The sequence below is a fragment of the Neolamprologus brichardi genome, chromosome 8 (assembly GCF_056152115.1).
Source record: "Neolamprologus brichardi isolate AB-2024 chromosome 8, ASM5615211v1, whole genome shotgun sequence".
NCBI classification, from domain to species: Eukaryota; Metazoa; Chordata; class Actinopteri; order Cichliformes; family Cichlidae; genus Neolamprologus; species Neolamprologus brichardi.
The window spans coordinates 23,776,312-23,789,028 of record NC_142111.1 but is presented as its reverse complement, the minus strand read 5'-3'; the positions used below and the strand labels follow the sequence as shown (position 1 = coordinate 23,789,028).

The 12,717-nt window shown below is 41.3% G+C and overlaps 2 protein-coding genes across 16 annotated transcripts in view; one reads left to right on the top strand and one right to left on the bottom strand.

Moving 5' to 3' along the window:
- Positions 1–12,717, top strand: part of LOC102781177 (S-adenosylmethionine synthase-like) — a 132,457-nt gene that overhangs the window by 87,567 nt on the left and 32,173 nt on the right. The gene's annotated exons all lie outside the window — the stretch shown is intronic.
- The window catches only part of mapta (microtubule-associated protein tau a), a 40,894-nt gene that overhangs the window by 13,972 nt on the left and 14,205 nt on the right, over positions 1–12,717 (bottom strand). For 5 of the 15 annotated variants that reach the window (XM_087844901.1, XM_087844909.1, XM_087844908.1 and 2 more), the window contains exons 3-8: positions 9,852–9,944; positions 9,188–9,259; positions 7,258–7,278; positions 2,483–2,511; positions 1,537–1,668; positions 1,209–1,269 (exon numbers count right to left, since the gene is read on the bottom strand). In XM_087844901.1, the coding sequence (XP_087701027.1) occupies positions 1,209–1,269; positions 1,537–1,668; positions 2,483–2,511; positions 7,258–7,278; positions 9,188–9,259; positions 9,852–9,944 (408 nt within the window). Of the gene's footprint in view, positions 1–1,208; positions 1,270–1,536; positions 1,669–2,482; positions 2,512–2,958; positions 3,724–7,257; positions 7,279–9,187; positions 9,260–9,851; positions 9,945–12,037; positions 12,188–12,717 lie in introns of all 15 variants that reach the window. The other 10 variants (XM_087844912.1, XM_087844914.1, XM_087844915.1 and 7 more) reach the window with 9 other exon arrangements.

The following is a 12,717-nucleotide window of genomic DNA, read 5'->3' as shown; positions in this document are numbered from 1 at the left end:
GTCATTTCAGATTAACGCTGACAGCACTAGTGGGAACACAATGAATATGACTGCACATTTACTCCGACATCATCCTAGTGCAAAGACAAGTGGAAGCAGACAAAAACAACAAGCATGCATGCTACAAACTTTAGCCGAGTCATTTAGACAGCCGTTAGCACATGATTCTCCTTATGGGGACCTGATATGTTTAATATGCTGCTGAGAATATAGCCCAGAAGAAGCATATAGTATAGCTTTTATTTTGGAAAGAGCCATTTCTCTGTAATAAACTCTCTTTTCCAAAGATGAGTGATTTCTCGATCAGATAGATTTATTTTTTATGACTTTGTTGTTTCAGCAACATTAAATTTAAAAACTGTACTTTTGAGTTAAAATATATATTTATAATTTTAATAAATGACAAATTAAAAAGGCATGAACATTTTTTTGTATCGAAAAAATATCGAACCGTGACACCAAAGTATCGAACCGAACCGTGAATTTTGTGTATCGTTGCACCCCTAATTATTTCATGCCTGTTTCTGTCATTTAGTAAAGAATAATAACATTTCTACTGGTACATAAATCACATTTATGCAAATAGTCCACTGATTCTTGGTTAGATGTGGGCAGTTTCCTAACCACAGATCCAGTCACACAGAGACTGGTCAGCGACCTCTAACAACTGGTTTGCATGTGGTTGCTGCAGGTTGCAGGGAGTTGCGAGGTACTTAAAACCTGCTTGTACCTTCTGAGATGGTGAAGCACGAGCACTACAGCACGGCCTGCGTTGCAGACAGCTCGGTGTCTATCAAGGACTACAAGTGACTGCAGCAATCTGCAAGCAACCAAAGCAACTACCACTAGGAACCTCTAACAACCACTCCCAGCCAGTTGGCAAACACATATTTTCCAGATAGATGGATCTCAATCAATCAGGATTTGGCCCAGAAGCTGATATCCAGCAGAGAATTACAGAAGGTGTGAATAAGAAGGGTCAACACTATGAATATTGACTCTCTGCATAAAGAAATTACTGAAATATTTAACTGAAGAGGGCAATCACAGTCTGCAAACTAAAAGTAAATTTACAGCCAAACCCCTTTTGCTGTGAAAATGAGCATGTTTCAGGTTTAAATTATGTGGCTAATACAGTCCGCTTTAGGCTTCCGTACTAAAATCAGTCAAATAAAAGTTGAGTTTAGCACAAAGTCCTCGACTCGTACCTGGTTGAGCTGCAGTTCTGGCAGAAGTTTTGGCCCCTGGAGTCTGAGACTTTGCACCGCTCTGAAAGTCACCACAACACTATTTTAGTTTCCAGCAGAGAGACGCCTTGGAGATGGTTAAATGCAGTAACATTGCACACTAAACAGTGAGCAATTGATGAGTCGTTTCTTCATATAATGTTCGGTGATAATAGAGGGAGGAATCAGGTTGCAGTCCATGTTTTTCTTTGACCGTTTCAAACAAGATTCAGTCAGCGAGTGTGAAGAAAACTGAGCGAGTCAGTCGGCTCACGTCTGAGCTCTAAGCTGCATTCAGACCTGTACTTACTCCAGGCTGCCTGGGCCCTGTGCTGCTGACTTTAACGGGGATCGAGCTGTGGCCGTTTCGGGAGGATGCGGGTGATTTGGCGCCCTTGGCGGTTATGGACGGGGAAGAGGTCGGTGTGGTGGCAGTTTGAGTCTTTTTCATGAAGAGGAAGAAATGAATGAAAAACAAAAGGTCGAATGACAATGACCACAAAACAAAAGAATGATTAAAAATAACTGAAAGATGATAAAAATAAAGGATTTTTTTATGACTTGAATAAAATGTTCTGGTTTATTATAACTTGGATTTTGTTTTTACACAAACACGTGTAGTGCCAAGAGAGGGGATAGTCCTAATATGGTCATCTCAGGCACAGAAGCCCCACCTCCCTGCTGTTTAGATAGGACGTCCAATCCTATTTATTCTTATTATTATACTTGGGGTGTGCTATTGGGCAAATCAGGCAGGTGCATGAACCAGCTTTTATAGAGTCGTTGGTTCAAGTCAAGAGGCATCATCCTGGGAAATGAGGCCAGTGCCTAAAAACTGCAATTCCTCCTGTGGCCACTTGAGACTTGCTCCAAATGTGAGTGAATCTCATAGACTTGCATGTTAAAATGTCCAACACAGGCAGGTGTAGCTGCTAGCTGCTTATTATGAATTGCTTATTATTATATTGGTGCTTTTGCAGCATTTTGATGGGATTATCTAATATATAAATATTATAGTTTGCAGTGTTTGTGCTCCAGTTTGAGCTAAACTGCAGTATTTTCTTAGTCTGATAATAAAACAGTAATTACTGAGAGTTAAATGCTGAATATATGTGATAGACATGGGTAATAATATGTCGTGTTTGTTAACTAAAGAAAATAAAACCAAAGGTTTTAATAAACCAGAATATTTCACAACAACTAAAAGGCGTAAAGAAATGAGCGACTGAACCTAAAAAATGCCGTTGGTGACGTACCTTATCTCCGTTATCCATCACTCCTTGAGCTATAGAAAAGAAATAGAAGCAAATTTTAGCTTTTGGCACCTTTTTTTAAAAGCTTAATATCTATATTATTATTTCATATCCACCCAAGTGCAATAAGTCAAGACTTTTGCTTCCATGAGCGTGCCAGAATGCATTCTCATGGAAAGTGAAATGAGTGATGTTGGGTATGCAGCATGCAAGAAAACACATAAAACAAAAAGGTGGCTTTTTTTAGGGCTGCATAACCAGCAAAGTGAGCAGAGATGGAGAGATGAAAGAAAAAAAGCTAAAGTGGGGGGAGGGAGGACGACAAGCTTCTCCTCGGGTCAAAGTTAACGTCCATAGAAACACTTCGGAGGGAGAGTGCCGCATAACACAGAGCAGAAGCTGCGTTGGAAATCAAAGGAGTGGGAGGAGTGAACTGAAGAGGACTGGTTCTGAACTGGTGAACATGACAGCACACAGACCTTTGAAAACAGCGACCGGCACCAAAGACTTTCTGGCTCGGGTGCTTTGGGGGGGCGTTTTCTGGAGCTCGGCGGTGCCGGTGGTCTGAGCCACACCGCTCCTCATCTCTGAGTCATTAGAAATGTCAGGCTTTGAATAGCTGGCTGTATGTAACGATGAGTCACCGCTGTTTTCAGCTGCCGTGTCAGCTGGCAATTTGTTAAAAAGGCGCTTGTTCTTGGAAAGGTCTTCACGATGAGAATCGGAGCTAGACTGGAGCGCACTTTGCGTGTGAGGTGTTTCTGACGTGATATTTCTGCTTCCGGAGTCACCGAGGGGCTTCGGAGCTGCTCCTTCAGCAGGCAGTCCATCGTTTGTTTCTTTAGAAATGAGCTCCTCGCCCTGAGGAACACACAAGTTTCTGTCCCCAATGGATGTCAGGTCCTCCAAAGCTGTGCTGCGGATTAAAGACATTCCAGCGAGGTTGCTCATTTCACTGAGGCACTCGGAGGCGTCGAGGCTGATGGCCCTCTGAGGATCTGCAGCTCCTGCCCACTCAGGGTTCCCCCTGCTGGCCGGCATGTCCCGTTTAATCTCTGCCCCGCAGCTGAGGTCTTCAGAGACCCACGAAGACTCACTTAGCCTCTTCCCACACTCTCCCACTGCTTTGCTTCCTGGGTCCAGAGAGCAGGAAGCTCCCATGAAGTCAACGCCCTTCCCAGCGTCTCCGTGCAGATCGGACTCTGCAAATCCAAACTCACCGCGGACTCCAGAACCAGGCCTCGCTAATTTGTTTGGAAAGCAGATTAATGGTGACATTCACAGCAGCACTTGTTATCCATCTCCCCAATGAAACAAAAAAAAAAAGAAAGTGGAGAAGTGATGAAGGAAAACAAAAGACTGTTTGATTACCCAGAACAAACACCAGACACTCGGAGAGCTGTGAGCGGTGATGATGCAACACAACAAACCCAGAAGTGATTAAAGGTGGAAAAGTGTGAGTTCACATGAAAACAAAATAAAAAATAATGCATCACAGTTGGGTGTCAGACGGAGAGATGATGCATTCCAGTGAACACAACACACAGACCGGTGATTTATGCTGTTACAGAACGTGATTAAAATGTGACGTAAAGCCTTTCTGAGCCGACTTTAGCAGTGCAAAAATAACGTATAACACCCCACAACGGACCTCTAAGTACACACACGAGTCTGGAGTGTTTCACAAGAACATATTTGGACATTAATATCGTAGAGTTATGCAAAAACGAATCATTAAATGATCACACAAAGAAGCAAATTTCCACATCCTGACATTAAATGATAAAAACCTTAAACAGTTATGTAGCTAAATACCTATATTATTATACTATAAATTAATTTTTCCTTAAACATATAAAATTATCCATTAACTTGTTTGATTTGTATTTAATTGTTATTTTAAGTAGTAGGACGAGCCACTGGATTCAGGGATGCCAGGTCATGATGGAGAGCGGACCACAGGGCCGTTGCTAAAGCAGGTTTAGCCCAGTGCAGAGCTGTTTCTATTCAGTTTCATTTACAGATGTGTCATTTTTCTTTTTCTAGTTTGGTTTTTCTTTAGTTGGCTGCACTGCATCCAACACACTGAGCCGCGGTTGTGGAGAAAGGAATAAATATTTATTTCTGCCTCCACCAGTCGGTCAACCTTCACAGTGACCTTGAGCCCGAGGACAGTTTGAGGGAAGACGCACTAAGCGGTCACTGTGTGCAAGTTTCGTTAAAATATGACGAATATTCTGAGCCTAGAAGAAACTGGACACCTTGCCGTGGCACGAGGTCATCAGTCCTTCAGCTGAATTAGCCAAAAACATAAATTCCTTCGACGTTGATACAATACGGAGGCTATCCGTGTACACCGACGTGTCAGGACTACATTTACAGTATCTGGTCAAACGGTCAATATCAGAAAAACAATTCATTATAACACATTTTCCCTTTAAACTGAAAATAATGTTCAATTCCAGGAATCTCAAATTGAAAACTGCAGATGCTGAAATCTAAAAAAAAAATTGAAAATATAAAAAATGTAACAACTGAATAATAATTATAAAAAAGTGCTTTATTGTTTCTTATTGTTACCGTTATGGGTGAGGGTTAGTGCCGTTTTAAAACTATAGAAATACTCTAAAAATAAAAAAATAATAACTTGTGCTAAATTATTATATTTACATATTGCACAAGTTTGTTGTTTTGAACTTTTAAAATGATGCTTGCTGTAAGGTTTAGATGGAGGCAGCTGATCTGCCGACTCTTACAGGAATCAGCCGAAAGGAGAAGGTGGTGTTTTTAACCTTTAATCCATAAACGCATCATTAAAGGAAACTGAAGCAGAAATTTTAAAGATGTGCGTGTTTTATTATTTAAATAAACTGAAGTGACTGATTACATCTGAATTCAGGTGGAACACTCCAGACTCTTTGATATAGAGGTTTACATATGCAGACATGGATGCTGTGGTGATTTCAGCCTTATAATTATTTCCTTGAACTGTTTCTTTTCCAGAGGTGGAATGATTGTACAACATACATGTTTGAGGACTTGGGTAACACGAGTTTGAATATATTAAAAATATGAAATTGTAGACACAGGCTCAGATATATACATCCACTTAAATCTTTGAATTAATGGTGTTGAAGGTTCTAACTTGACAAAGCAGAGGTCCATTAACTTCTTATTAGTGACTGATTGATTACAGCTGGTAGTTCTTCTTTGCAGCATTTGGAAGTTAGAAAGGTCCTTGGAGCCATTTCTAAAAAACTGCAGTTTTAAGATCAGCAGTTTGAACAACTGCATGAAAGTAAACGTTATTCTGTCGCTGCTTTGCTGAGGAAGACCCAAACTGTCATCGTCAGATGAGAGTAAAAAACCACCAAGGCTCAAGCCTGCCATGAAACTGCCTGAACACCAGCATGGCTGATCACAGTGAAGCAAGGTTTACATCTTCAGGGATTGAGAAGATGCCAAAACAAGAAAGCCCTCAAAAAATCCAAAATCCGATGCTCCAAAATCAACACCAACACCTTCAAGCTTTGAGACTTCCCCTTTACGGACAAGCCAAATGGCTTCTGGAGAAAAGCCTGATGACCAGGCGAGACAAGAGCTGTTTGGTCACCATGATGTTTGGAGCAGAGGTGAGGCTTTCCAGCCTACGCACACCATACCAACTGTCATGGTGGTACCATCAAACAAAGTGGATGGAATAATGAAGAAGAAGGACTATTCAATTCAATTGTATTTATATAGCACCAAATCACAAGGTGATTTATACTGTAAGGTAAAGACCCAACAATAAAGACTACACACGTATAAACGAATGGCCTCCCCAAAGCACCGACCTTAACGCTTTGATTTGAAAATTTGTGGATTACGATTAAAAGTCGAGTATGTGCCAGGAAACCAACCACTGACCTTGACCTTGACTTTCAGGGCTCTGCATGGACAAGCACCAACAAATATAAGTGAACTTTTACATCCATACATTCCCAGCAGGTCCCTGAGGTCATGTGACCAGGGCTTGCTGTCCAACACACGAGGCTGAAAACAAAAGGTGACAAAGCTTTTGTGACTGTGGCCCCCAGATTGTGGGACTCTCTCCCTTTGAGCCTGAGATCTGTGGACTCAGTGGTCGCTTTTAAAAAACAGCTAAAAACTCATCTTTTTAAACTTCTTTTTGGTTGATTTTTATTTTTAGGTTTTAGCTTCTGTGAAGCACTTTGTGATTTTTATCTTGAAAGGTGCTATATAAATAAAGTTTTACTTACTTTACTTACTTTAAATGAATTCCACTGATTCTGCCATGAACAGCGGGCAAATGTCCAGACAGAATTATGCCAACAGGCTCGTCGATGGATACAAAAAACATCCGGCCGAGTTGCAACTCGCTAAGGGACTTTTAAACTGATATTAGTGGGAGTGAACCTATCATTTTGACCATGTGTGGCTTAGAGAAAATCAAAAAAACTTTATTTGTTTTTGTTTTTTCAAGTCAACAAAGATGTACGTTGCACAATCATTCAACCCTGGAGAAAAAACTGTTTGAAGAAATCATTAAAAGCCCAAAATTACCACAATATTCATGCGTGTCTGTAAACTTCTGACAACAACTGTATAGAATAGAGGATCCATTTAATTTAACACTATATGGAACATACTAAAACACAACAGAGTGCTCAGCTGCTTCCTCTCTGAGGTTGCTGTCATTGCACCTCATTCATATCTATCTCCTGCAGTAAATAAATACCGTCTACGTGCAATCAATAAAACATACAACAGCCTACCTGTTGAAGACGCTCCTGCTGCTGATGGAACATAATGAGACAGATGGAAAAGATAGAGAGCTCAGTCAGTAATGGCTCTCTGTCACTCGTGTGTGATTAATACACCCACCCGGTGCAAACGAATCAATAAAAGCTTGCATACAGCATGTCTTCAGTCAAAGCAGAAAGCTCACAGCAAATACAGGTTAGATAAAGACATCATTCAAAATCATAAAGCTGGATAAGCAGGCTTTTATTTTCTTGCCTCGTGCAGCAGTACCACACTGAACGCTGCTCTGTGTGGTACTTGAGCTGTTTTTGACATCACCCTGGCTTTCCCCGCAACCGTGCATCTGTTTAACAGATCACAGGACTCTTAAATCTGCCTGTGGTCTGGAGGTTCCTTTCATTCTGAAATAGCCGGGATGTAACCATCTTTTTGTTTAAAAAAAGGGGGACATGTTTGCCTCTCGAGCCTGCTTACGATCATGTTGCAGTTCTGGAAGGGGCCGCATGTATAACCGTCTGAAAGTAAGCATTGGGAGAAAAAAGCAAAGCCAAAACAGAAACCCAGAAAGTCTGTTTTCCAGTGAAGATGCTGAAAGAAACGCACAAACATACAGAGCAGCAGCAGGAAGCTTTGGTCACTTTGAAAAATACACTTATCAGCTTTCTTCTGTGAGAGTTATCTAAGAATAAGAAGTCATAAAGGTATCCTGTGGCGTCAGTGACGGCTCGCCATCAGCTTTTATGTCATTTTACAGCGTGCAAGTTTGAGCAGGGCGACTTTTACCCAAACTCATTACCCTTCTCTAAACCTCACCAAGAAGTTTTTGTGCCTGAAACTAACCAACTAACCAAACAATGTGTGAAAGCGAAAGAAAATGGATATGAAAAACAAAATCCACAGAAAAAAGTGAAGCTTGCAGCAATCTTAATAACACTGGAGGAATTTCTGAGAATAACCAGAGTGTTTAATGGTCTGGGAAGAACGGGCTGAAACACTAACACTGTTCTCACGTCTGTACGCAAAATAAAGACAATATTAGCTACAGTCAACTAACTTAGCATATAATGAGCAATGTTATAATGGATAACAGAGACAACTAGCTGACAAAGTCATATATTTTTAACTTTGTTTTACTGCCCACATTTTCATAAACATTTATTTTTTAAATAACACAATGGGTGTGAAGGACACTGATCATTACTTCTGCTACCCAGTAAAATAAAAAATATTTACAATTTTAATTAAACTGCATTTTGTTAGCTATTATATAGCATGGTGTGGCCGTGTCTCTTAAAGCATATCTGTGGAGACAGAAGGTCCGTCCACTATTAAATTCATTAGAACTCCCCGAATTTCCAATTTGGTATCTATTTCCGATGGAATTTTCCTTTTTCTTCCTCTTCCCAAAATGCGATACCAACTTTGGTCTCCTGCATGCACTCAACCTCAAATTTTGTGAGCATTTCAAACGTGAATGAAGTCGACCTCTTCTGTAGTCTCAACCGGTCTGATTCGGCCGGAGGTTTCTTCCTGTTAAAAGGGAGTTTTTCCTTCCCGCTGTCACCAAAGTGCTTGTCATAGAGGGTCTCTTTATGTATTATTTTAGGGTCTACTTTACAATATAAAGCGCCTTGAGGCGACTGTTGTTGTGATTTGTTGCTATATAAATAAAATTGAATTGAATGAGAAAACCTTCTTTTAATAAATAACTCTGAGTGTTACAGGACATGTCAGGCGGCCTCCTGCTTCCACTACATACATAACCCACGTAAACAAGTGGAGTCTCATGCTAAGCTAAGCTAAGCTAACAGCTGTAGCTGCACATCTCATCGAGTAAGTGTATTTCTCAAAATGTCCTGCTTTTCTTTTAACGATGCTGGGGAAACAAAAGGAAGCGCGAGCAGCAGAAAAGAGGCAGCAGCTCAGCGTCTGGAGGCGTACCGAGTTGCCCCTCGTCTTTGCTCACGGTGCTCTCTGTATCTTCGGCTCCTGCTTTCTCTGCAGGCGCCTCTGCTGTTGGATAAATGGATCTCAGTCAAACATTAACAGGAATTGTTAAAGTCTAATCTGACACTTCATCAGGTTCACACAGCTCAGGCTAATGTTGTGTTTACTACCACACGTCAGCAGCTTCAGAAGCTGTTAAAGAGATCAAGGAGGTTTTTCAGCCCGATGACTTCCCACCTCGCTTCGCTTTGGAAAAGCTGTCAGTCTCAGTATTTATGATCAAAGCCTGCTCGACCCGGGCTGGAGTGACGCTACTGTGGCCACGTCTTACAGGCACAGAGGGGCATTGTTTTCCATGTTAGTCACTGATCATGTTCGCTGGCTCTTATTGCACTCTGTGTGGTAACAACACAACTCGCTGTAGAATCAGGCAAATCAAAAGGTTTTAGCAAGAAAACTCAAACTTGAATCATAAAAGGTTAGAGTTAGGGAGCAAAAGAAAACCAGCAAACCAAGACGAGCGTTTCTCTCAATAGAGCTCTAAATGAAGAAGATAAATCAAGTGATGATTTGCACACAAACTGAACCATGCTAAATAAGAGCTAAAACACGGGTTAAGCTGCAGCTCGGGCTTCATGTCAGAAGCAGGCGGGCGTACCGGGCTGTGCCTCGTCATCACAGTGGCTGCTGTCTGGCTGAGAGAGCTCAGACACAGAGTTCACCCCATTTTCACTGAGTGCTGCTTCATCCTCTGCAAATCAAAGGTAAACGGGAGGTCAAAGCCGAGGTAATCGTGACAGAAACCAACCACACACGCTGCTTGGAGGTCAACTGTGAAGCAAAATGGTTAAAAGGCATCAGCGGCATGTCTGACATTTAAACCCAGAGCCATGAAAAGTCTTCAGTCGGCTCTGTTTAAGGAGGTAACACATTTATTCACAGTCTACTCACCTTAAAACAATAAATACTGAACTACAGCAGAGCTACTGCCTTGATTTTCCAAAAAGCAAGACTATTTCTGGAATGATGCATTTAGACAGCATCTACACGGCAGATTTGGATTATATTAAGGTCCGGTTTAGAAAACTAGACATATATTCCCTGGATTATACTGTTGTGTGTTCATCAGGTCCTCACACACAATCTGGTTCATGTCAAGACTTCAGCAAATCAACAAAAATCCAGACGGCCTGGACGTTTACCCCATTTTGTTAGTCACAAGTATCAGCAGAGTTGGGGGAGCAGATAAAAAGTTATTTAAAACAATAGCCTAAACTTTTGTGTTTTATTAATGAATTAATTATAATAAATAAAAGTCTGGCGGTCAGTTTAGGTCCTATTTGGTGCTCTTGTTTTGCTGTACACCACTTACAGGATATCAGACTATCTTAAATTAATTAGATCATTTAATTAGATAATTATGTTTTTCAGAGTTTGAGACTAACAAATTTTAACGGGAAGGTTGTTTCGTAAGCTTCCTCCGAAGGGTGGCTGGCCTCTCCCTTAGAGATAGGGTGAAAAGTTCGGCGATCCGGGAGGGGCTCAGAGTAGAGCCGCTGCTGCTCCACATCGAAAGGAGCCAGCTGAGGTGGTTCGGGCATCTGACAAGGATGCCCCCTGGGCGCCTCCTGGGTGAGGTGTTCCAGGCATGTCCCACCGGGAGGAGGCCCCGGGGCAGACCCAGGACACGCTGGAGAGATTATATCTCTCGGCTGGCCTGGGAACGCCTTGGTGTTCCCCCGGATAAGCTGGAGGAGGTGGCTGGGGAGAGGGAGGTCTGGGCCTCTTTGCTTAGGCTGCTGCCCCCGCGACCCGGCCTCGGATAAAGCGGATGAAGATGGATGGATGGTTGTTTCGTGTCCGCAGCATCCAGACACAGTGGGGATGTGTCACCAAGGCAACCAAAAAACGCCTGGAGGTGTACCACGTCTTTGATGACACCGCCAAAATGTTAAAATCTGTCCCGTTATAGACTCGGATGGCGTCTCTGCTACGAGCTGCAACCAAAAAGGAAAATCTTCACGCTGTGTACGTCGACGTGAATCAACACACCCGAGAGCAGTAAACAGAAGCTCTATTGTATTTGACTAAATTCTATCCTTTTATGGGAATGTCTTTTCTTGTAATGATGAGATGTTTTTAATAATAATGAGGGGATAAATATCTAAATATTTAGCAATTATGAAACAATAATTTAATGTAGAGATTAAGAATCTTCCCTGTTTATAATAAGATCTACTTACTTTACTATACAATTACAAAAACCTCCAGATCTGTAACAACTTTGTGATACTGACATCCAGTAATGTAACTTAGAAAAGCCTCCAAATATCCAAATTATGAGACTTTAACTCATTTATATGAGACAATAAATTACAGGACAGGCTCTTGTGATTTTATCAGAATAATGAACTCTTTATGATTTCTCTTAATTGTCATTTATGTCATGCTGCTGTAATTCAGTGATTCTGTAATAAATCAACATTATGGGATTAATTATGAAACTCTGTTTTTTATAATTGTTATTACAATAATATTTATGAGGCATTAGATCAGGAAAGTCTCTAACTCTCTTAATTATGACATTTTAAACCCATAACTATGAGATTACAGTTGAAAACAAAATTAAAACACTAAATTATCTTGTTTGTATCGCACGTCCTTGCAGATCAATAGATCCAGTTTTGAAAGCTCTAATTTTGTACGCATCTCTCCAAAGAACTAAGCAAAGCTCCTCTAAAGCATCAGATGGCTAAAAGCTCTAAATATCCTAAACTAACTAATCTCACTTTACAAATACGTCACTTTCCACACACCACATCTGCTGCTTAAAGGGATACTCACTTTGTGTTTCACTGCTGATACGTGTGTTGTTTAGCCCTGCAGATGGACCTGACTCTGTGCGCTGCTTCCTGTTAGCACATAAGATGATGGGAAACGGGGAGAACGAATGCACTAGTGAGGGCTGTAAACTGGGGAAAGCTAGGCTACGTACTAATTAGCCATGTGGTCGATTTGGGTAGATTAAAAAAAAAAGGGGAGAACACATTGCTGAGAGGTCTGACACTGATTATTCGCTCTGTGACGAATAAATCTGTCCAAACACAGTGAAGCAAACACGATGCATCTTTAGCCATTTATCTGCTCTTCGTTTACGTTTCAGTCGTCAAATGGAGCTTTCTGAAAATGCTTTCTGTGCTGCGTTAAAGGCCCGATTGTTTACGGACTGAATTGCGAGCGAACGGTGGAGCTGGGTGGAGACGGGGCTCTTTCTCAGGGGTCTGACCCAGATGCCCGGATTACAGAGCACAGTGCAGCTGCAGTCGAGCATGTCTTCTATCCATTATGTAAGAAGAGATTAAAACAAAGCTCTGTAGAAACTCAGGAGCTCGGCCTCCACCCAGACGACAGTGAAATTTGGTTTAACTCTACATTTAAATTCTTCTCTTTGACATCCTTTGATATCTATTCGAAGATTAAAGCTTTAATTAGAAACCCTTTACCTGTGAGCCCCAAACACAGCT